Raw genomic sequence first — 25,661 nt, forward strand, 5'->3', positions numbered from 1 at the left:
TAAATAAGTTAAAAAATCAAATCGACAAGTTTTATAGTTAAGTAACCAGACAAAATTTTTAAAATAAGTTAAGTGATAGAGAAATATTCAAGACGAATATAAAATCAATTCTAAGTTGTGATAAGGCAATATAAAATATGGATTTACTCTTTTATTGTTGCAATCCGTAATGTGTATATTCTCTTATGGAAGAATTTAAAGGAATGACTAAAATGTTCAATGTTTGTCCTCTCTGAGTATAACTCATATGATAAAATATTGCAGAGATATTTAATATGTCTGAATTTTGCCGCTAGGATTTTTCAAAAAAGAAAAAATGATGAACATGTCTTTCAATATCATGATTTACTCGGTTAAATATAAAAAAAGAAAATTAAAATTTATGTTTCAGTTTTAAGTGAATCTTTTTTTGGGGATTTTATGTTTCAGTGATTAGAAAAACCAAATTTCTTTACAAAATAAGAATAAGAAATTACCTTAAGATATAGTTTATATAAAAGACGTAAACTTATATACGAGGTTTCGCAAATATTATTAAAATATTTGCTACTAATTGTCGCTATCTTTCTGATAAGTTAAACTTAAGCTAGAAAAGTATGACCTTGTAGAATGGTTAGAGGAAACAAAATTAAACAAAACATATCAACGCAATAATATCAAGAAACATGTTATGCTAAGAACTGCTGAAGCTTTGGTATATCTGGAGACATTAGAAAATAAGTTTTCTTAAGAAATAACTCATGATATTTTGTCCCATTTTGATGTTATGAAGATATGTATCCATGCCTTATTAACAATGCATGCATCCTATTCCTATATGATTTGAATGTACTTGTTTGATTATTTTTTTCAATTGAGATTTTCTATACCTTTTACATTATGCCAAAGTTTAATGTCTATCAGATTCATGTACATGATGAATTATATATAGATACCAATCAAAATAATGTATAATGATTATGTTCATTCAATTATAGCTTCTGTTCTTTATCTTTGGATAAACAATTTTGGAAACACCTATAAACTATATTATTATATTTTCAGTTTCATCGCACGGATGCGACACACGTTTGTGCCAATGAAGCTCCGACATGATGACACCTAATAATTTGAAGGAAAAATGGGAGTGATTAATGTAGCAATATGTGTCGACGTTGTTCTGGCATCCACGTCGGCACGTGTTGGACACAGGTGTCTATGTCAGACATTGAAGGCGCCATCAATGTGAAGTGTCAGTGTTTTAGGGATGTCATCTATGATATAAGTGCACTTAATCACTTTAAAAAAAAAAAAAAAAAAAAGGTGCACTTAATCCAAATCACTTGTAGGTCAAATTTAGTAAGAAAAAATGGAGCTTAAGCTCACAACTCAAATCAATTGTTTAGTAAGAGAAAAAGGAAACATATCCAAAAGTAGTGATCTCAATATTATTCTTCCCAGAATCCTCTCAAACTAATAGAGTTGTAACATTTTTTGGGAAACCTTTCTGTTAAGAGTGCTTATAACAAGCCATGTTTAAGGGAATAGGAGGATCAGAAAGTGAACCATCTACAATTTGCTCAAACACCCATTTATTAGCAGCCTGGGTCAAATGAACACCATCCCAATTAACCACCACAGATGGATCCTTGCATGGTTTTCCAATCAAAATCTCTTTTCCATCAATCTTAACCTTTGCTCCACATCCAATGTGTAAATTATAGTTATACTTCCCACCATGTCCACAACAAGCCCTCAAAGGTTCCTTAAAACCTGTTTTAATCAAGCAAAACCATAAAAAAAACACACTTTCATGGACCAATGCTGATATTCATGGACAAAAATATATTTAATCTTAGTATTTACCATGTCTGTATGCTTGACTAATGAGAGAGTACTTGGCTGAGTAAACGTCGACATAGGTTATGGCAGCCGAGGGAAGTTTTTTTCGAAGTTGAACAACAGCTTGTTTCAGTTCATGATTGAAGAACTTAGCCACTTCATTATAAGGGATTGCGCATCCTGCTTTGTCTACTTTATCTGATGTTACTTTGTGAAGTTCAATGATGTATGGCAAACAACCAACAGGACCAGTATTGTGAATCCAAAATGATCTTCCTCCATGAGCATATATATTCTATACATCAATAGCAACATTTAGACAAACATGTATGTTATGTTACACATTAGCTTAATTGCTACAACTATAATTTCTTTATAGCAATTGCATCAAAAATCAAAATGGATTATTACCTTGATTGTGTTCTTGAATTGATCCAGAACATCAGGAACATATGCTTTAACTTGATTTATGGACATGTTGTGGAAGTAACCGGATGCCAAGTCATTTTGACCAATATCAAATGTGTATAATGCTCGAGAAAAATATTCTGCTTTTGGTAACAATGTTTTGTATATTCCACCTAAGAGGAAAAATATTGATGGCTTGTTAAGGTGAATTGTTCACATCTTATTTTTTATTTTTTTAAAAAAAACTCGATATCCGATCCAAGAACCGAGTATATGCATTGACATTACCTTTGTTGCGAAAAAATTGTGTCCTACGCTGGAAATCATTGAACTGAGTGAATTGAACATCCAAAGAGAAAGGGCTGAAACCACCAGTTTGATGAAGAGTTGTATTCTGAGGTCTGATGGTTGATCCAGCAGTTGCAAAGTTGGCTCCATGGCTAAAATTTGATCCAACAGCATCAAGGTATGCATTCAAATATGGAAGGCCTAGCTTCTCAGCTTTTAATTCACAAAATGAAAAATAAAAATTCGAATTAATTTTTTTTTTTGCAGTGAAAAAATAGTAATGTACATTCATCTATCAAAATATTAAAATTTATGTCCATAATAACAGCTAGCTTAGATAGACAATATCGATGGAGCTTATGGCTGAAGTTTATGGTGTGTTAAAAAAAATGTAAGCTTCACGTTTGATATGTTACATACAGCTTCTTTTTAGACCTCTTTTATAAAGGAGCGGTGTAATTTGAACATCACAAAACCGACACCATACATAAGCAATTAAGTACTGTGTAGAAATACACTTAAAACAGTTGTTGATTTGACAAATGATATGACGACATTTTTACTCAATCTAGTATACGTATTTTTCGCCTGCTTTGGCTTTTTTTTATTTTATTTTGTCAAATAGCTCGTTTTAATTTAAAATGCTCACATACCATTTTTTTTTTTTTTAAGGAAAAATGCTCACATACAATGTAGCTTGATATATCACAAAACTTATACATAAATTTTACAAGTGGGTAAAATGTTAAGAGATTTAAAGAATTGTAGGCTCTAACATTATCAAATCACGTGTGTCAAAAATAAAAAACATGATCAAATCTCTGATGACAAGAATATCATCATCCATGGATACTGTCGGTGGATAAATAATTCAGTTCTTCTAAAATCCCTTTACTTTTTCCCCACTATTAGTATTAAAAAGTGTATCTGTGGGAACTGGTGTTATAAAAAGAAATAGTATATTTAAAAAAAAATTTAACATGGGTCCTCAAGGTACATGTTAAGAATTCTACTAATAAAAATTATATATTGAAAATTGTGTTAATTTATTGTTTAAATTGTTTAGTATTCATTTTTTTTAAAATAAATTTTTAGCATTAATGAAATGAAGTTAATGTTTAACATGATCCTATTTAAAAATATATGTATTAGAAAATAAAACGGAAATAAATAATTGTTAAGCAAAAAGTTAAAGCAAGTTACCACTAATCATGGGATCTTATTCTTACTTTATTTTTTATTTAATGACAAAATAATAGTAATTTTATACTAGATTGAGCTTGAAAACAAAAATCTTATCTTATCCTTAGCTTTACACACTAATACACATAGATTCACCCAAACACACAGAAAGAATGAAAAGAAAGTAAATATGAATAATGGAACTAGTTAGTAGTACCAATGAAATCAACAAGAAGACGACCATCACAGTAGCGACCAACAGGGTGATGAAAGAAGGACTCTCCATAAGGATAGCCAGGTTGTCCAAAGGCAGCAGAAAGACCTCCAGTGTCTGAATTTGAGTCACCAAAGTTGAATATTGCTGGGAATTCACACTTCCTTGAACCACTAACTGAATTATCTGTAATAATAATTGAACAATACAGTACCACTAAACAAAGGGTATTCATAATACCAGCTGGTACTATTAAAGGTTTCATATTCATCATGTAGTAGTAGTACTAGTAGCAGTTGCAGCAGCAGGAATTAAAGAAAAGAGCTAGAAAATTTAGATATATATGGACTGCTAAAGTCACATGCTAAGTATATAAATAGAATGTGCTAAAGAACAGTGCAATGTTAACATCATATGTTTGGACTTTGGAGTACTCTATCAAGTGGGAGGAAAACCACATTGAATTGGGAGCCCTTAAAGGATTTTTTGGCCTTTTATTTGAATTGTTTAGTATATTTTTTTGGTAGAATTGTGAATTTTTTTTTCTGATCCTTTTATAAAAAAAAATTTTAAGTCTGATCCCCTTTGATTTTTTTTTTTTACCAAAATGACCCACTTTTTTTTTTGTCTTTTTCCTCGTTCCCGCCATCTGAAACGGCGGGACTGAGCCGCCGGTACACGTGTCGCATCCTGAATGGCCACTTTTTTTTTGCCATTACCGCCATCTTTATTGTAATTGTCATCATTATAACAATAAACAAAAAATATTATTATGATTTCATTTGATAACTTGAAGGAAATGATTAACATCACCCTTGTCAAAATGATCAATCACCTTTATTCACAACTTATTAAAAAATTATAATTATGATGTTTATTTAATTAGATTTTATATTTATCTTCGGTTTTTTTAAATGACATTTTTCATCTATTATAATGTTATAAATGAAAAGTATAATTGTTTCGGACTTAGTAAAAGCCCAATCTTGAGGCATAAAGGTCATAGGCAATAGCGACCTCCAAAGTCAGCATGGAGCCACCAAATCGAAGAAAAATATCCATAGTTAATCGAGATTCTCATAGATGGTAAGATGCTTCGCTTATACTCAAAAGGTGGGAAAAATACTCGGGTGTAATTGACTTAGTGTTATTGATGCTTTTAGTTTATTTTAGATGAGAAAGAATGATAGATGAATGATTAAAATAAATTATAAATGAGAAAGAATGAGTGGTTAAAAAAAAGATAAAAACAAATGTACCAATAACACCAAAGATTTCATTCGAGCCATGGAATCGGGAGTCATGTACATCATCCTACAACATTCCTCTGCATTGCGCCTCAAATCGTAGATAGATCATCAATTATAAATTCAAATTGAAGGCCACATCACAGCCAAGATATAGTGATTGTGATCGACCGCAATTAAGTCACCCCAATTGCAAAGTACTTGAAAATCATGGAAGCATCCACAATATGACGCAAAGACGGTAATGCAAACGGATATAAATAATTTTACGATATCAAAATCAAAGCATTAAAATCTACGTCACGGCTCTTGATGGGTGCACAGTTGTATGTATAACCGACTCCACATTCTCATTTCCAAGAATAATACAATGCAAAAATAGATTACCTCCAAAAGAAGCAACATTCCCAGATAACGCTCGTGTAAAAAAACATGCTCCGAATACAGATGAAAAGAAGACACAAAATTAGCTAAATCAAACTTTTAATATGCTCGTTTTACCCTATGTTTACAAGCTTATGAAATAAATATTTGAATATATTATTTTTTTACAAATTATTACTTGCGGATAGATTTACAGGGTAAGTTTAGAATTACCAACTTTTTTTCCTTTTGGTTCAACTTCATAATATATATCTATCACGATGCACATCTGATAAGTTGTGCATCTTTTTTTTTTTTTTTTTAATAGATGCACAATTCTACTCTTTTTATTTTTATTTTTATCATGTCTTCCTAAATTTAAATCAAATTTTTTTTTTTGAAAAATCACAATTGCAATCTGATAAGCTGGAACCCAGTGGGACCAGCATAACCCTTTCAATATTGGCATGCAACAAATATGATGCCACTTTACTTGCTTGAAGAAGAAGTTTACTTAGGACCATAGAGAGACCAACTTTTTTTTTTCTTCTTTTCAATTAGTATCACCATAATATAATCCATGTGAGCTTTATTGTTTCATAGCCAAGGATATTCATGATGAGGGGACCTTTTCTACTTAGCGAAGCTCTTCCTCTCCCAATAATATTTGTTTGTGTGGTCCTCATTTCTTCTAATAGTGATAACTGAATAAGTGGAAAATCTACACACAGAAAATGTGTTTTAACGGGAAAATAAAAAATAAAAGAAAACTACCCAGAAAGTCAGCACAATAACCTTTTGAATTTTAGGAGCTGTGTGGTGAGGTTGCAACAGTTTTTAAAGGAAAAAACAGAATATAACAAAGGAACTGTCTAGAAATCTGAAACTAAATCTCATGAATATAAAAGCTTAATAAAACATATAAATTTCAAGATTGTGATTGGAGAAATCATGAGGTCATGAACATCAAAACAAACCAACACATGGAGATATAAGTATCACTGGGAACAAGTTAAGGAGTGATTTTTGCGCGATAGTCGATAGGTACACATGTATGTAATTAGTTCCTGGAAGACAATTGAGAGTCCATGACATACCATCTCCTTGAAAGAAGAAAGAAAATAACTACAAATATAATAAACAAGCAGAACGCAAAATTAAAACAGGAATGCCACTAGAAATAGCACAAATCTCAAGCACTCTGAAATCACAAACCACTCAAGCTACTGACAAAACTGATGAGAGGTCATGCTCATCAAACCCACCAACAGGGGCATTGTCTTGCATCCCCGTCTTTAATGAATTCCTGGTAAATGAATAGCATCAAGTGAATTCCTGGAAAATGGTAACATTTTATATACACTGGAACCTCAGAAGCTCTTACATCCAAAGTTTGATCATCAGCCGATGGAAGAGTCTGTGGTAGTAATTCTTGATTAAGGGCATCCAAAAGAGCTGCCCTGGCACAAGAATCTTTAAATGCAGTTTGTATTCTTTAAATTCACAATTTTCTAATTTTATCACACATCAAGCATGGTCAAAAGTAAAACAGAAGTTTTAAAGAATAGTTTGTTGTTAATTAAGCAAGATAGAATCCACGGAGTTGAGTATAATGTGGACTGTCAAAATTTGTGGAACATGTAGATGCTTAGCGAACATAATCGACAAAATAACTCATAGTTAACAGGGCAACAAAAGACTAGATGACATGGTAAAGTTGAATAGTTTATATCTAATGACTAGTTATATGCACGGGAACTAGTTCGTTACATGAGAATCATTTTCCCGGTTAAGTAAAGAAGAATCAAACCAAAGGCAACGAGATGATCTTTTACAGTAAAAAACTTGTATGCTCTGTTATATTTTCCTGGTACAAAAACATTGTAAAATGCATATATATACATTTATTCAGGTGTATCCCAGTCCATGTATGTGCATCGCTAAAATGCAAATACATCTAAATCCAGACAAATATAAACAGTGCTATTCACCACTTGAATCATCCAGCACAATACAGATATAACTCAAACGAACAGCTGCAACAACACATGACTTGAAGTTGTATGCAACAAACTTTTTTCCGTGATTCTGAGTTATAATCACTTACATATTATATAGACAAATAAAACTACTTATATGAAGAAGAAAAAAACAGAAAAAACACTAAAAAAAGGGAACAAGAGTATAATTTGTAAAAAATTGTTAATGAGTAACAGTATCAGCCTATCATATCAGCACCAAATGCCTCAAATCCTAAACCTTCATCATATTTGATCCACCTTTTGAATTTTGATTGATAATAATATATGAAATTCATATTTTACCAAAGGATATTGAAGACGGAAACAAATGTTCCGGTACCATTGGATTGGACAAAAATTCACTCTAAAGTCTAAACCACAAAATAAGAAGGGATATGTCTCAATGTTTTGGCATTTCTTCACCTCCCAGCAACCATGTAAAAACTCCTACACCTAAAAAATGCTACAGTTTCTTAAAGTTATACTTCAGAGTTACAAACAATAAAAGACCATCTCATTTACCTACTTCTAGATGCTAACGAAAATCCCAGACTTCCCAGTGAATTCCATAACCAATTTCCCAACAAATCTCAGCAAATGATTAATAGATATGAAAACATATATGCTTGCAATGTTGCATAAACTAGTAACCACTCATGATGTGTTGTTCAATGCAGGAAAGTATACATGCTTGTAATGTTACATAAACTTGTAACCACTAATGATGCGTTGTTCAATGCAGGAAAGTATACACACTATCCTCAGAGTTCAAGTCAACAATGTAGAAAACACAAGGAGTAATCTTTTGAATTATTTTCTGCTTTGTTTGTGAGAGATGTAGATAATCTAAAAATTGCATAATGTCCATTGTCATGAACTTTAACAGGGCATAATCCAATATTGTAAAACAGGAATGACAAAATGTTAAGTATCGTGATTTATATGGGAAATCTGAAAAATAAAAGAGTGATATATATACTCAACAAATGCTTAGTCACCGCTAATTTTCTCCACACAGCTCATTTTCTTGTTCAAAAAGCAAAGGAAAACAATTAGACCAATTAAATAGTAGTAGTATTCTGATATTCAATTTAGCTCTAAAATTTACAGGCTCTGCAACAATGGGCATGAAAGAGATTGCATTTCAAACTTTCAGTTGATGAGTGAAGACCATTAGTTACTACACTATCAGCTCAAAAATAACATGATGTAAACAAGTATTGTTACTACAACAGAGATAAGACTCATGGAACACTATCTCCTCACTCCATGCACAAATTCCTTGTCAACAAAAGCACCAGTACTAGTACATACATATCTAAAAACCTAACCTCGTCATAAAACTCCTTGTCAATGCCAGTTCAAAACATCATCAAATTCGTAGCAGTTCCAACGATAAAAGGCTCCATCAACAATCTAGTCAAGAAATAGAAAAGCACACCCAAAGCAATCGAAATCGGAAGAGCCGGCAAAGCATGACGACAAACCGACAACAAAATAAGAGTGCATCCAAGTCCAGATATAATGGCAAGGTAACAAGCATAAACAGTCATAAGATCATACATTGCAGCTCTTCCCACAAGAACACTGTAGAACACAAAATCACCAAGTCCAAGCTTAATCCCTCTCTCAGCAAATTCCTCTCTTTCCCTGGGTTCTCTCCTCTCATTCCCCATCACCTCAACAAGTGGAGACCTTTCTTCTTCGCGATTCCCATTATTTCCAACCAATGGTGACCTTTCCCCTTCATCATTCCGAAAATCCTCAACCCCCGCAACAGAATCATCACCACCACCTCCTTCAATATGAATATCATTATCACGTTCATTCATATTCACTATGGGGACCACCTGAAGTTCCTGAAGCTCAATCGAAGACGATTGAGTTGGCTGAGCTTCAGAAACACCGGCGACGAAAAGCCCAAAAGCAGCGGCCCTGCTGTTAGGAGCAACGGTAGGGCGAGCTTCATAAATCAAAGCAGGAAGCTCCTCATTCCGGCTCGAAGCCAATTCAACGAGGAGCTTCAAAGGACCACCAGGAGCTAAAACAGCAACAAGATCATAAAGAGCAAGAGCAACAAGAAGCGTCCACGTGGTCCATTCCGGAAGCTTCGTAAACCACGCAGCAACGAAAATCCCAAGACAAACCATATAACACTGACGAACAATAATCGGAATCGCTTCCGCGAAAACCGAAAGCACACCAACAATAGTGAAATTGAAGAGAAAAATGAAAAAAGTGATTGAATCTAACGGAATTGAGAAGCGTTCGATTAGGTTGATGAAGATGGATCCACCCATGGTAGCGAGGACGAAGAAGGCGGAGAAGCGGACATAGTTACGGAGGAAGGCGGTGCAGTTGTAGTAGTAAAGGAGGACGAGAAGGAAGGTGACGATGGCGATGAGGATGATGAAAACGACGGCGTTGAGAAGTGCGCCTTCGAGTTTTTGTGCGGTGGTGTCGGAGGGGTTTTCAGCGTAGACGAGATTAGCGGCGGTGGTGAAGGTGGTTTCCGGTGAGGAGGTGGTGGAGAGAGTGTAGACGAGGAGAACGACGAGGAACATGCAGATTGAAACTGGTGACATTACTCCGATTATCTCAACGCCAATGCTTTCTAAAACGCTTGATTCCATTTTTTGAGTTTTGGTTTTGATTTAATGCTTCATAATTTCATTCTTCTTCTTTCTTCAAACACTATGTCTATGGACTCTATGAGAGAGATGAGTTTAATTCTTCTATGAGGGAGTACTAAGCTTGAGTTTTTGTTTACTTTTTTCTGGATTAGTGTTAATGCGGGTTATTAATTTAACTTTGACTTATTATCAGATTTGGGTTTGATGAAAACTACACCTAACTTTCACTTTCCTTTTTTTTTTTTGTTTTTTTTGAAGGATTTTTTCACTTTCCTTATTTCAATATTACTCCAAATAAGATTCAACAAATTATGAATAGAGCTTTTCTTAAAAAAAATAAAATTATGAACGGAGTTTAATTTTTGGTTGAACTATTTTCATTAGAGTTAGGGGGTGAATACATAAAAAATAGTTAACAATATAATGTCAAAAAAAGAACGAAAAAATTATCGTTTGAAGTAAATTAAAAAAACATTCTTTCATGGCAAGGACATCTCTTCAAGTAGTGTTCTTAAACTTGTTTGATAAAAACTCATTTAGAAAATAGCCGTTTTTATTTTTATAATGACATGGAATCAAAATAAAAATTCAATCTCAACAATAAACCTCACCCTCTACTTAAAATCCACACTTTCAGACTTCACACAATTACATGTTAGCCTATCAAAATGCCCAAAACCATACCAATATAATACGTGACGAAACAACAGGGAGTCCTGAATAATGTGCAGCCACTTTGAATAACTTTATAAAAGCTTACCGCATGTAATATGATTTTGGATTTGCCATTCCCACAAAACTTAAATGATTTTGCATGGCATTACTCAACATAGGTTTGTATCCAATTTGTGCAGATTATGACATTCATTAGTGCAAGTATAGATAAGGACCACACAAGTTATGGTGTTGAGATGTTGGTTTGGAACCTTAAAGTGTGTTCCTCACAAAGTCTCAAATTCGATTCATTCCGGTGTCAATTTGATTTGACTTCTTTAAAAAAAAAGGACCACACAATTTAGTGTTCTACTATAACAATCTAGGTATGGTTGCAAAGTTATAAGATTGGAGGTCATTCACATTTGTAAACTCGCTAACCCTTGTGTAAAAGTATTTAGAAATGGCGCTCACGAAATTCAATAACTTCCCTACAATTGGATCTAACAATAAAATAAGGAAAGGGTATGGACATGTTTTTGCACAGGGATATTGGTCTTAAATCCTTCATAGATGTCAGATTCTAACCTTCAGTATCAAAACTATGTTGGTTTCATTCAAAATGCAGTGTTGCTTGATCCAATTAATTTGTCGGGGCCTGAAGCTGTATATGCTAAACAAGGCCTGTCGAAATTCATTAGCTTGGAATTGATCACTTGTAAGAAGGTTATTGTGTTCCGGAGTCGCACGTTATATAAGAACATAGAGGCTAATCAAATAAGGAAAAATAAATCAGATATAAGACAATTCTTGTTTAGGACTAGCCTTTTTGTGTTCATCATATTGTCTGTTTGTTTTCTTTGATTTGCATCACATGATTCATTTGAATATATTACTTATTAAATCTTGTTCCTGAATTAAATTCATTCATTGTTATGTTCTTCATTCCCGAATATGACTATACATCATAAAACAAGTCTCTACTAACACATTTACATGCTAACTTGCATATTTTCTCATCTTATGTGTGAATCGTAACTATTATATACACAAAACAAAGAAAAAAGAATACCATACCAATGGACTTTTCAATATCATGAAATTTGGAATACAACCTTCAAACACTATAAGAACCCTAACTACGACAAATGGACTTCAAGATATTATGCTTCAAAAATTTTAGGTAAGCGTTACAAGATCTTTGCTCAATTTTTTTCCCATTCCTTACTTTCTAAGAGCATAGAAGGTGTACCATCCTACTATATAGCTATCCAAGGCCTAAGAAAATGACAAGAACTAGACCTAGTTACCAGTGTTCCATTCCTCCTCGTCTGATGATGATCCTACAACCAAATCGGGTGACCTCATCACAAGAGAAGCCGTTCTATCCGTAGCATGGAAGACCGGTCCAAAACACAAACCGTGTTCATCATAACAATTGTATTGATTAGGAAAATGCCCTTAATTTGAAATGACCTCCTCTACTGTATCCTTATAGATTAGGATGGTTTTGATAATGTGTCAACTGCTCCCTCAGTTTTGAGTTTGTTGAAAATGTGTGTTCTTACATCAAAAACCATTAGAGAGAAATGATTGAAATATTTTAGAGAGAAGGGCTGCTAATTTTAAGCTATAGAATGAAAGAATGGTAGGAGTTAAGTGTGGTTTATGTTTTTCAGAGAAAAATATGATCATATAAAAACGAGTATTAGATAGGAAAATGGTTAAATTTGAGTTTGAAATAATTTTCTTTGTATGATTGGTTTTTTTTTTTTTTTTTTTTCCTTTAACCGAAATTTATTGATTTTAGTAAAAGCGAAAATTTTCTCTGTGTTTGAAATAGTTTTTCTTAGAAGGCCAAAGCTTTCAATGTCTATTTAATTAAGAGTTTCCAACATTCAGTTTCTTTATTTGCCGAAAAATGGTCAAATCCACTTATGTTATTTAAGTTTTGATAAGTGTCAAACTGCTTAATGAATAATGGAGTGTGTATCACAGCTAGGTCAAGCTTTCATTTAACTTTTACGAAGAAGAAGAAATGAGAGATAATTGATACACTAATGAAATTGAGATTCTGGATGAGATGAAGCACCTAAAGTTTTATTTCTTCTCTAATATTTTCTAAAAGTGAGGTTCCCTTCCCTCATTCCTTCCCTCGTTAGCCAAATCACTCGCAAAACCAGAATCTGGAAACCCTAAAGGATCAATTGCTTCTGGTTCTCCTTCCAATCGAATCCTATCTGAATCATTCCGTTTGCAAATCGTTTGTTCTTTTGGGAAGGTAAGGTAATGTTTTTCTCGTTCTTTGTAGTTTGCTTCAATTGTTGAAGTTTGTTTTAATATCGATGCATAGAATAATAATAATGATAATATACATTGTTATTTGTTTTTTTATTTTATTTTATTCGAAGATGGAAGCTAGTTCTAGAGATGTGCAAGGTCAAGGAGAGGATTCAATGAAAGTATACTACAGAGGGATGAGTTTGGCTATGAATGCTTTGTTTGGTTCTAGAGCGGTGGTGCAAGGCCAAGGAAAGTCAATGGAAGTATTCAGGGAGGGGATTTGTTTGGTTATCAATTCCTGTGGCCGATTCGAGCCTATGTTAAATTCGGAGGCGGTGGCCCTCAGCCTGAGTTAAGGCTTTACCGCTTTTGTGACCGCCTTTTTTCTTGTTCCATTCAATCCAAAGACCAGCTACTTTGTATTCCTTTGGTAAAAATTGCACTCAAGGACCTACTTACTTCTTTTGCTGGACATCCTCTTGATAACAGCACTGAAGAGGTCATTTCTTTTACTATTTCTATTGCTTTAATTATCATTTTTTATTCATCAATCTTCACTTTTAAGCATGTATCTATCTTTGTAGGTTTGTGATCAACTAGTGGCTATGTACCAAGAATGCTTAGAAGGTGATTTTAGCTCTATTCAGATTATCAAGGAAGCCAATTCTCGTCGTCTAATGTGGAAACAAGCAAATAACAATTTTGAATTGGAAAACGACCCCTTTATGGAGAAAATGAAGCAAGCCAATCTTACAAAACAAGATCGTATATGTGGGGAAATGCTTAAACATGCAAGGAAAACCCTCTCTCTTAAGAAGAAGAAGAATAAGAAAAAGAAAATCAAGAAAGCTAATCTTAGCCAAACTCGCCTTCTAACACAGAAGGAGGAAACCCCCTCTGTTGAGATTATCCACGAAGCCAATACTAGCTGTCTTCTAATGCAGAAACAAGAACAGGTTACTGTTTTATTATATAGTCGAACTTAACTTACTCTGTGTCCCCTTTCGTGGGAATAACAATTTTTGTATTTTTATTTTGAAGGCTAATTCATCGTTTGAGATGGACTATTCTAATCTTCCTATCTCGATCAGAGTGTTTAAAAAAGGGGTTGATTTTCTTATGGAGAATTTGTGGGTGCGCCATGTCTTCATTCACAAGAAGTGTGGATCCGAATATAGTCACTCCCTAATGCTTCAACAATTTGCTGATTACATCCTCTTTTGGTTCACTCAAACCATAAGTAAACAAATTAAATTAATCGCTTACTTAGTTTCTCCTTTTCTTTTTATTTATTCTGATATTATTCTTTCTTTCCTTTGTTTGAAAAAAGAGCCGCTTTCTTTTGATTACATAGAAAGGATACTCAGGAACGAAATGTATTCACTCCCGGTAGCGGTTGATAATGATGATGCTGGTGCTACTAATGCCATCATTAAAGAGGTATATGTCATTTTTTTTTCCTTCGTTTCCAAAATTTATTCTATATTGCTTTTGAATTATATCTTACTCCTATAATAAATATTTGGCTCAATTTTATTTTTGGTTCTCCTATTTTCTAAATTCATGATTTTAGTCCTTATATTTAGTTTTTAATGGATTTAGACCCCACACATTAGTAGTTTCACAAATTCGGTCCCTCACTTTCCTAATTACAGTAATTTTGAGGGACCAAAAGAGCAGCAATTAAAAAGGTGTAGACCAAATTTGCAAAAAAATAATTTTGTGTGTGAAGAATGCTTACAATGTCCACTCGTATGTGACTACATAGGTAGCTAAGAAACTCATGGTTATGCATGAAGAATGCTTACAAGATAATTTTAGCTCTGTCAAGATTCTCTGGAAGGATAGCTTATCTTGGACGAGCTGCTCAACATCGTTGAATGAAACTACAGGTGAATAGTTTTGGATTGAATCCCCATGCCAGTTATAACTTTGTATGCATGATTAATTTGTATTCTGAAGAACATTGATTGAATGAGATGCATGTATCTGGTTATACTTAATAGTTAATGTATGGCAGTACACCGTGACATTTACGCCTTCTTGAAGTCATAACCGAGCACAACACGACCGTTTGGCTTGTCATATGTTTGTTTTGTTTTGATTTTATTTGATGTTTGAAAATATGATGCAATTTGCTCAACACTTAGAAGTCTACATAACCGCCTAATTTTGAGAATCTTGCTAAACCGTTTTATTTATAAAAGTAGAGTTATATGCATGTTGGTTTTAGATTATACTAGCAGTTGTTTTCAATCATTAATTTTTGCTCCATTCATTCAATTTACTTACAAAATTTTGTATGCAATTCTGATTTAATTTCTAAATTGCACATGTCAGGGCAAAGTAATATCGATTCAGAGATCTTACTGTCAACAGCCCTTGATTTCGGCCGGTAATGTTATTTAGATATTGCATTTTTTCAATCCTAAACACGGCAGAACTTAATTAATTTAGCAAATCTCTTTATCTGTTGATAGTTTGCAAGTGATAGCGCATATGTTTTCTTTTAAAATGCTTCACAGAATCCTTTTTCAACCTCAAAGGTATTCCAAAAAATGTTCTTGGAAGCGAGGAGAAAAAAGTTTGAGAAGCGTGGTTTAACTTTTAATATTATAAAAACGGAATATATCTCCCAAATCAAGAATATATCTAACTCTCTAATGCTTGATCACGATTGAATCGTGACCAAGGATAACATCGCTGTCAAAAAAGATGACATGAGTTGATATCTGAAGCTAGTCGAGCTACCCTTCATGAAGAAGGGAATAAACCCAAATAACTTGTGTTAATAAAAAAAAAAAGTTAATCTTAAAACTAGAAACATCATATACTCACATTTTTTTAATTTGTTGTGGTATATGTATGGCAGGTGATGTGATTAATTTATATTTTTTTTTTTGTATATTCTTCTCGAGGTCATATATGTTTTATTCCGTATAAAATCTAAGATATTCGAAGTATAATCCCTGTTAAAAAATACACCAGCCCCTCCTCTCAACATTGCCACGTAATCATTTTTATTGACATTGTATCCACATAATTAGTGATTCATAATATTCATTATTTTTATATTATTATTTTATTGTATATTAATCTTATTGTCCATTTTGTATTATGCAGGTATTGAAGAATGCGCTATTTTAAAACTTAAAACGTTTTCTTAGTATATGTTGTAATGATCAAATTTTTAGTATTTTATTTATCGTACTCGCTTGTGGAGTGCCCTGTTTTGTACATATTTGAATTATCTGAAACATGTTATAATTTAGGTTGTTTTAACTCAATGTTACTTTACATTTTTATTATTTTGTCAATCGAGATGCTCTGTCGAAAATTTTTGGTCTTTTTTTTTCTAATATAACACATCCATTGAAAAGATAGACGCCTCAAAACATAAGTCTCCACATGTCTTCACAAGGTATATGAATAACAACATTTTTTGTCATGAAAAAAAAAATGAGAGGAGCAACCTTTAAATAATTCCGAAGGATAAAGGTAATTGAATTTGAATGTAATAGTTGCTTTTGAGTAGAATTGACTTTGTTTCTCATATTGATTATATCTAGAGGTTGAAAATCGGTGCTTTTGATTCTATAAGCAATTTTTACTTTTAAATTATTGTTCAACTCAATTTTACATGTATTTAAATATAAATTGCTTTGCACTTAATTTAATTTTAACTAGAATCAATTTATAAAATATATTTACTTGATTTATGATGCTGTAAAACCAAACATACATAAAACACTATTCCCAGCATCACATGGGTGAGGTGAGACATGTTTTTATTTTTAACATTTCATTAAAGAAAGGTTATTCTTGTTACAACAATTTATAAGTAATCATTCTCTTATCTATCATATTTTTCTCTATTTTCTTCTTATTTCATTGAACTATATGAAACTCTATAGCCTCCCTCATGTTTTTTAGAAAGAAATTCTATAGTCCCTCGAAGTATTTTGTTTTTTTTTAGCTAAATGTTATATTATATAAATCAATCTATGTAAATTAATCACATGTGTATGGTGTAGTTTAGTGGTGAAGGCGTACCCTATTCAGGTGGGGAACATGGGTTTGATCCTTGTTTTGCTCATTTTAACTTTTCAATTATACTCAAAAAGTTACTCCTGACTCCGCCATTGATGCAGACCTGCAAAAACTTATGCCACATTGATTTTGTGCCAAATCCGCCGATTGTATATATACTTTAAATTTAAACTAACTTATATATCAAATAACTTAAAAATACACTATTTTTATGTTATAAATATACTTTTTTTGTGTAATTTTTAAAAATTTAATTTAAAATAACAATTTTATTATTATTTTTATAAATACGTTAATTTTCCACAAATGTATCACACTCCGCCATTGATATGATCATTTTCAAAATTAAAACCTGGAAACCCTAATGATCGATCAATTGCTTGTCGTTCTCCTTTCATTTATCTGATCTGCCTTGAATCCTTGGTTCTTTTGGAAGGTAATATTTTTCCCTGCTCTCGTTCTTTGTATGATGCATGGTTGAAGTTTGTTTTTATATCGATGCATAGAATAATAATGAATTATGTGTTTTGTTAATTCTCAGATGGAAGGTTGTTCTAATGATGTGCAAGGTTCAGAAGAGGATTCAATGAAAGTATTGAGGAAAGGGATTAGTTTGAGTATGAATTCATGGTGGCTGATTCGAGGAAGGGCTCAACAGCCCGAGCTAAGACTCAACAGCCTTTATGACCGCCTTTTTTCTTGTTTCTTTCCATCCAAAGACTTGCCTTCTGCAAAAATTGCACTCAAGGCACAACTTACTTCTTTCCTTCCACTTCCTCCTTGTGATAACAGTGTGGCACGTCATATCTTCATTCACAAGAAGTGTGGCTCTGAATATAATTACTCCAAAATGCTTCAACAATTTGCTGATTACATCCTCTTTTGGTTCACTCAAACCCTAAGTAATAAACAAATTAAAAAATAGAATTTAGTCCTTCGTATATTCGTCTGTCGTTTGCAACACTAGCCCCTACTCTCAACATTGCCATGTAATCATTTTTATTGACATGGCATCCACATGTTTAGTGATTCATAATATTCATTATTTTTATATTATTATTTCATTTATATTATTCTTATTGTCCATTTTTTATTATGCAGGAATTGAAGAAAGCACTATTTTAGAACTTAAAACGTTTTCTTAGTATATGTTGTAATGATCAAATTTTTAGTATTTTATTTATCGTATTCGTTTGTGGAGTGATCTGTTTTGTACTTGAATTATCTTAAATATGTTATAATTTAGGTTGTTTTAACTTAATGTTGACTTTACACTTTTTTATGATTTTAACAATCGAGATGGTCTCTCGAAAATTCTTGCTCTTTTTATTTTTTTTGCTAATATAACACATCTATATATTGAAAAGATTGGACGCCTCAAAACATAAGTCTCCGTATATGTCTTCACAATGTACAAGAATACAACAATAAAAACAACATTTTTTTCGTCATGAAAAAAAACGAGAGGAGCACCCTTTAAATAATTCCGAAAGATAATTCAAAAAGGTAATTAGATTTGAATGTAATGGTTGCTTTTTAGTAGAAGAACATTTCTTTTTAAGCCTCCAAAATCGTCAAAGGTCTCCTAAAATACCGAATTTGCCATTTTATACAACATCGGGTAGATATATATCGAACAAGTTAGGAAGATAACTACTGGATGCTCAAATTACCTTATTTACAATATCGGGTAGATATAGACCGGATAAGTTAGGGACATATCTTCCGAATGGCATGGTACGAGAGTTATATAGGACATAACACAATTTTGGTACTTTTATTTCCTCTTTTACACTCGACTTGAATTTTATTCTATACCTTACGATTTTGGGTTTTTCCATCACAATCATGCAACAAACGGTGTTAATCTATTGCGATCAATTATCGAGTAAATTGTATTTCTTCCTATCACATTGAAGTCTGCATAATTTTCATTGTTTTTTTCACACTTTTTACACAAATATGCGTCATGTAGTTACGTACATAACTACTTCGGTAGTTATATACCAGAAGTGTTTTTTTTTATTTTTTTTTTAAAAATTTCAACATTTTACACATTTTGTTTTCTTCTGTATGCATAGATATGGTTGAACTTGCTGTTGTTCAAAATCCGTATCAAGAGATATATTCAGTCAAAAATTAAGTGGAGATTTTATCATATCTTTGGAGATAATTCTAACGTAGCTCTTACCATAAGGATACACACATAATGATTTCAGAAAGAAAGAAGGGTAAAATGGCAAATTGCAAATTCATACCGATTTTATACCCGATGTGTTGTATAAAATGGCAATCAATGACTTTGAGCAATTGCAAATTCAATAAATGACTTTGTCGTCGTTAACGTTTCAGATATGAAGACAAGAATACTCGGGAGACTTGTATAGAGTCATATTTGTAGGTGTATGTATTATACCGTTTTATGCTATTAACATAGCTGCTGTAAATTTGTATCGATATACTTTATCAAATTAAATGAATGACTATCGTTTATTTTTGTAAAATCTTTTAACATTTGGCTAAAATTTTTTATATCCAACAAACAATTGAATGGATGACTATCGTTTATTTTTGTAAAAAAAAAAACACTTTTAACATTTGGCCAAAATTTGTTCTATCGAATTTGCATTGAACAAGTCATAAACAATGACCATCTGCGCAGACCTGGGTATTGGAGTGGCATATGGAGATTGAAAGTGCCACCAAAAGTCATGAATTTAGTATGGAGAATTTGCAGAGACTGTTTTCCAACTAGGGTGAAGCTGCGAAGTAGGGGTGTCAATTGTCCGTCGGGTTGTGTTAGGTGTGAAGACCCCCATGAAGATAGTTATCATATTCTCTTTCATTGCCCAAGATCAATCGATATTTGGCAGATAGCTAACATGTGGCACTTGATCTCTCCGTCCCTAAATCAGTTTGACAATGCTCCTGATATCATCTTCAACTTGTTGCAAAGATTGTCAGCAACTCAAATTGAGATCATTGTCACTATAATGTGGAGCATCTGGAAAGCGAGAAATCTCAAGTTATGGCAACAGGTGTCTGATTCAAATGTTACCATTATGGAAAGAGCAAAACATCTTGTTGATGGTTGGAGAAATGCCAACTGAAAGCAAGCTCATATAAGGACAGACAACTCAGCTTCCCTTCCGAGTTCTTCAAATTTCAACGAGGATGCAAACCTCAGATGGAGGAAATCAAGAAGTGGCAAATATAAATGTAACGTCGACGCCTCTTTTCCTAACATAACAAATAAGGTAGGCTTTGGAATGTGCATCCGAGATTCGGATGGGAACCATGTCCGCTCTAAAACCATGTGGTTTACTCTAGTTTGCTCTGTCGATGTTGGGGAGGCCATGGCGTTACATCATGCGATTCAGTGGATACATGAACTTCAACTCTCAAATGTTGATTTCGAGGTTGACTCAAAACGAGTAGCTGATTATTTCAACAATGGTCGTGGAGATGTCACCGAGTTTGGTTCCATTATAGATAATAGTTTACAATTTTGTAACACTTATTTAACAAACTCTCATGTCAAGTTTATTAAGAGACAAACAAATGAGGTTGCACATACGTTTAGCTAAGGTAGCCACATCTAGTACTAGCTTCCAGATCTTTGATGATATTTCAACATGTATTTCCAATCTGATTTTTAATGAAATGATGTAATTTACTTTCTCTAAGAAGAAAAAAAAAATCATAACCAACTTAACTGGTGGTTACAAACCTTGTATTTTCAATCAATATATTTCAAGAATTTTCTAAAGGTTTTTTTTTTTTTTTTTTATGAAAAAATCACAACCATTGGATTAAACCACATAAAACCCCATCAAACGACCCTCATTTCCCACCAATTTCATTTCCTCCTCTTCAACTCAATTCGCCAATCGCCACCTTACCCTTATCTTCTTCCGATGGCCACCGTCCTCCGAACTCCCACATTCCGGCCATCCCCAACCCTTCTCACCACCGCCGCCACATCTTCCAATCACTCCAGAACCTCACGCGTTTCCGTCGCATCCTCCAGAAGAAGACCTTCACCACTTAAATCCCACCGGTTCAGTTCAATTCCCACCCTCCGGTTCGCGAAGTTAGTACCATTTGCTTTTGACGGAGATACCGAGGCACCGCAAGTTCAAGATTCACCTGAGGTTCAGGTTCTGGTAAGTCTTCTAATGTATTTTTGTTTTGTGAATACTTAATTTGTTCACTACTTAGTTGAATTTTACTTTTAGATTGTAAATTTCTGTTCAAAGTTTGTGTTTTCCGTGTGCATAGTTGTTAATTAGAAAAGGGTTTATTCGAATTTTGAAGTTGTATTTGTTTCTGCAACAGAATCAACTATTAGGTTAAGCTTTGGTTCTGTTTTCAGTAGTTTTGTATTTGTTTGGATTCACAACATTTTTCGTTTGTTTTCAATTTAATTACAAAAGTGTCACTTGTTTTGAGACATAGTTTTAAATTGTGTTTAATTTGCAAACTTTGATATTGCGAGAAATAGTAGGGAAATGCAGCTGATGCAGCCGCAATTGCAGTTGTGATACCGTTGCCGGGGGCTCTAAAACCTTTATTTTACAGCCGCGATTGCAGTTGCAGACTGCAAATTAAAACCATGGTTTTAGACTTGTTTTTCCGTGTCTTTTGCTACAAAACTTCGAGAACAAGAAACAAATTGGATAATAGAAAAGGTTTTTGTAATTAAAACAGACAACGGGAAACGAAAAAATTAAAATCAAAGGGGGAATATGTTTTTTCTGGTCATTTGCTCTCTCTTTCTTTCTATATTGGTTTGTCTTTTTGTATTGTTGTTTTTATTGCATTGGCTATCCTGTAGTGTAAGGTGTCTGAGTGCAATGCATGGTTTAAATTTTGAATTGGGTGTAGATGTGATGTGAGGGTAGAATCTAGGTAGGTTACTACTCCCTCCATTTTTTTCTTTTTCTTTTGATGTTTTCGAACTTCAACTATATTCCAAAATATTTTATGTTTTAGTATATTTAATATTTTTTTCCCAAGTTTACCCTTGTTGAAAAACACACCATAAAACTATTAAAGGAGTTGTGACCTTCAGCTTATCACATGTGAGTTTAATCATAAATAAGGATATTTTAGTCCAATACATACCAATATTTCTATACTTTAATTACTCCTTAAGACTTGTGCCAAGAGCTAAAACGTCAAAAGATAAAAAACAGAGCGAGTAACTGTTAGCAAAAAGTAGAGAAGGGTCTGGAGGAGAAAGTAACATAAAAATGACTTCTTTTTCTGGTGTAACTGTCCTGTAAAGAAGACAATTTGGCTTTTATAGTGCAAGCTAAGACCTTTCAGACTCCATGACCTTCCAACGTAGTGCACGCTTGTTTGAGCTTGATTTTTTGAGAAATAATTTTTGTTTTTGAACTGAAACTTGTTGTCTAATCATTAAGATTTTGAATTCAAATTCTTTATAGTTATACATGATTTTTGATTGAATATTATGACAACTTTCTGTCATTGTTTAATTTATGTAAGTGTTTCATCTCTAGTCTCCATTTAATGGGAAAAGGCTTTGATGGTTGTTGTTTTCTTTGTTGTAACTGTTTTTTTAAAGTGCTGACAAAAAAAAAGTCATGATTATTTCCTGTAATAAGCTAATCCAAAGATGCATCCAATCTCCTAGAAATTCCAAACTGGAAATATAGAACTACAAAGTTTTAGGTACAACCTAAAAGAAACCAAGTTACAAGGGAACAACTCCTGAATCGTAGTCCTTAGCACTTATTACCAACGCCAGCCCATTAGCATCATGAGTCCTCGGGGGGCTTACAAGTACTAGATAACTATAACACTTAATTAACATGATACTAAGTTAAAGTATTGCCCATAGACAGAAACCACATATAAATTACAAGATTTTGGAAATATAAATATTCCACAAATTGTTATATTCATTTTCACTTCCACTATATCTGCTACTCTCCCTCCATAAGTTTACTTGAACTCTCTGTTAACAACCTTGAAAGAAAGTACGCAATGATGTTTGGTATTATTTTATCTCTATATAATTTAATTGATTTCCATCTCTCAATATCTTTTCAGTTTTTTTGCCAAAAATATTGTGTTTGTATATCATTCACTTCTTATCGTTATCATCGTATCTCTTGTTCTTCCTAATTTAGAGACATTTTAAATTGCATGAAGCCTTAGTTAAAGCTTATTTGTGACTGTTAAATTTTATATCTTCCGGCATTTGAATTTTGAGTAACTCAAACAAAGGAAATAGTTGGGTCAATAATTTGAAGTTTTTATTATTACTATTATTATTGTTGTTGTTGTTATTATTATTAGTATTATTTTGTTGTTGGTGTTGTTATTTGTGTTGTTTTTTTAATTATTATTATTATTATTCTATTTTTTTTTTTTTGTGGAAATTGAAGTTTTATCGTAGTTCCTTGTTTGTGTGTTAATTTGCTGGTACACCAATTCAACAGGACTCTACAGATGGTGCTGCTGATGTGGAGGAGAGTACAGGCGATGATGAGGTCAGCGACGCTGGTGAAATACCTGCTTCACCTCTGATAGTATTACTTCAGTCATACAAAGAAGCATTAGCTAATAATGATTCAGTCAAAGTTGCTGAGTTGGAATCATCATTAAAATCCATTGATGATGAGATAGTAGGTCTTGAAGGGAAAATAGCTTCCTTATCCGAAGAGTTATCAATAGAAAAAGATCGAAAACTAAGGATCGGTGCAGATTTTGACAATTATCGGAAGAGAACCGATAGAGACCGCCTTTCACTGGTCACAAATGCTCAAGGGGAAGTTGTGGAGAGTTTGTTGCCTGTATTGGATAATTTTGAGAGAGCTAAAGCTCAGATCAAGGTGGAGACAGAGGGAGAGGAGAAAATAAACAACAGCTATCAAAGCATATATAAGCAGTTCATTGAAATTCTAAACTCACTTGGAGTTGAGCCAGTGGATACGGTTGGAAATCCCTTTGATCCAATGGTAAGTTAATCAAAAATTTCAATTTATAGTTTGAGTTCAATTTCAAATATATCCTTCTTTCTTTCTTTCTATATAGAGAAAATCTTATTATCATGCAGGTGATAATGGTTTTTCCGTAATGAAGCTGATAATAGTGCACTTAACCTTTTATATTTACATTGTCTTAGTACCTGTCTTTCAATATTGTTGGCGATCAATGTTTTTGGTGGATTGTTTGTAGACACTTTACAGTTACACTAATGTTCTCTTTGCCTTATGAAGTATAATTTTTGCCATCTTTGAATTATTGCAATATGTTTTCCCATTCTCTGAAAAATCTCTTAACTTTGTTTTAATATTTTGACCGACCTCTTTCGTTTATATTTTTGGCATAATGCTGTCATCTATGATTTATGCAGGGGCGCAAACCAGTTGGCTCGAAATTCAATCGTGTACTTGCTGAACTTTTTCAAACACTATATCAAGTTTCTTCAGGTTTCCTGAAGACCTGGAAACACTTTTAACTCTTAGCAATTCTCGATTGTTTCGAGCCAACTTGGTGAGTTTAAGAATGAGTCACAAAGTCGAGAAAAAAGTAGGCTTTGTAGCAATGTCTCACAAATGTGTATAAGAATACGAACACATGTTCTTAGTTAAAGAATTATTTTCAATTGGATCCTTGTAAGATGATTTGACTCACAGTTTTGCCTCAGCTACTGCCTCAAATGAAACCTTTGGTGCTTGGTCTTTTTTTCATCAATATTTTTACACGTTTCTTAAGATATAGGAGATTGATAATCTTGATCATTTTTTCTGATAACTATGTTTTTACTTTACTTGTAAAAGCTACATGAAGCAATTATGCGTGAGGATTCTGATGAATTTGAAGATGGTATCATACTTCAAGAATTCAGAAAGGGTTTTAAACTTGGTGACCGCCTCTTACGTCCATCAATGGTGAAGGTATCAGCTGGTCCAGGACCTGCAAAGCCGGAACAAGAAGTACCACAGGAAGAAGAAGTCACCAATGAAACTTCCCAGGACAGTAAAGATAATGATGGCAACACAGAAACAGAGTCTGCTTGAAAGGACAACTTTGCCTGGATTCAGTTTTGTACAAGTATATCTATCGGTTTAATCTCCAGGAACGTAATTATGGGTGTTACAGTTGCTCAAGAAATATTGCTTCCAAGTTTCCTTTTAAGGGGGAATTAGTATTATGAGATTTTGAATTATGATTTCAGATTTTTATGCCCTTGCATTGCTTTGGTAGAGATGACTAAATTTTCTCAGGTACCATGTTTCTGAAAGGACCTCGAGTGAGTTGCAATTGATCAAGTGTTTGGCACCTGGAGTTAGGAGAATCAGTGTGTACTCTTAAATTAAGATATTATATTATAATCTCGTAATTCCTTCATCAAATGTTTTAGATAATTTCTGAAAGTTGTAATCCACAGCTTAACATTAACACTCGGGCCACGACATTATTGATTTGTTTATTTTGTTATTCTTGGGGGTCGAGTGCA

At 33.2% G+C, this 25,661-nt stretch overlaps 4 protein-coding genes across 5 annotated transcripts; 2 read left to right on the forward strand and 2 right to left on the reverse strand.

The window, feature by feature from the left end:
* Window positions 1-1,308: 1,308 nt before the first annotated feature.
* LOC11432675 (GDSL esterase/lipase At3g26430) lies at window positions 1,309-4,343 on the reverse strand. The gene is made up of 5 exons (XM_003624715.4): window positions 3,917-4,343; window positions 2,518-2,730; window positions 2,233-2,402; window positions 1,846-2,116; window positions 1,309-1,752 (listed from the first exon to the last, which is right to left on the reverse strand). The coding sequence occupies exons 1-5, from the start codon at window positions 4,185-4,187 to the stop codon at window positions 1,490-1,492; spliced, it is 1,188 nt and encodes a 395-aa protein (XP_003624763.1). The 5' UTR covers window positions 4,188-4,343; the 3' UTR covers window positions 1,309-1,489.
* A 4,115-nt stretch (window positions 4,344-8,458) lies between these two features.
* LOC11433216 (presenilin-like protein At1g08700) lies at window positions 8,459-10,330 on the reverse strand. Its single transcript, XM_003624716.4, has one exon. It carries the CDS (start codon window positions 10,175-10,177, stop codon window positions 8,906-8,908), a length of 1,272 nt encoding a protein of 423 aa, XP_003624764.2. The 5' UTR covers window positions 10,178-10,330; the 3' UTR covers window positions 8,459-8,905.
* Window positions 10,331-13,245: 2,915 nt separating this feature from the next.
* Window positions 13,246-16,366, forward strand: LOC120577173 (uncharacterized). The gene is made up of 7 exons (XM_039828272.1): window positions 13,246-13,613; window positions 13,699-14,070; window positions 14,156-14,354; window positions 14,445-14,554; window positions 14,883-15,006; window positions 15,455-15,509; window positions 16,238-16,366. Exons 2-7 carry the CDS (start codon window positions 13,720-13,722, stop codon window positions 16,242-16,244), a joined length of 846 nt encoding a protein of 281 aa, XP_039684206.1. The 5' UTR covers window positions 13,246-13,613; window positions 13,699-13,719; the 3' UTR covers window positions 16,245-16,366.
* Window positions 16,367-21,009: 4,643 nt separating this feature from the next.
* On the forward strand, window positions 21,010-25,642 carry LOC11438918 (protein GrpE). Of its 2 annotated transcripts, none has more exons than XM_003624720.4 (3): window positions 21,010-21,330; window positions 23,638-24,156; window positions 24,982-25,642. In XM_003624720.4, the coding sequence occupies exons 1-3, from the start codon at window positions 21,082-21,084 to the stop codon at window positions 25,219-25,221; spliced, it is 1,008 nt and encodes a 335-aa protein (XP_003624768.1). In that variant the 5' UTR covers window positions 21,010-21,081; the 3' UTR covers window positions 25,222-25,642. The 2 variants fall into 2 exon arrangements, with proteins under 2 accessions (XP_003624768.1, XP_013449522.1); XM_013594068.3 differs by lacking the exon at window positions 24,982-25,642 and adding an exon at window positions 24,555-24,895.
* The last annotated feature ends 19 nt before the right edge of the window (window positions 25,643-25,661 follow it).

Source organism: Medicago truncatula, chromosome 7 (assembly GCF_003473485.1).
Source record: "Medicago truncatula cultivar Jemalong A17 chromosome 7, MtrunA17r5.0-ANR, whole genome shotgun sequence".
Taxonomy (NCBI): Eukaryota; Viridiplantae; Streptophyta; class Magnoliopsida; order Fabales; family Fabaceae; genus Medicago; species Medicago truncatula.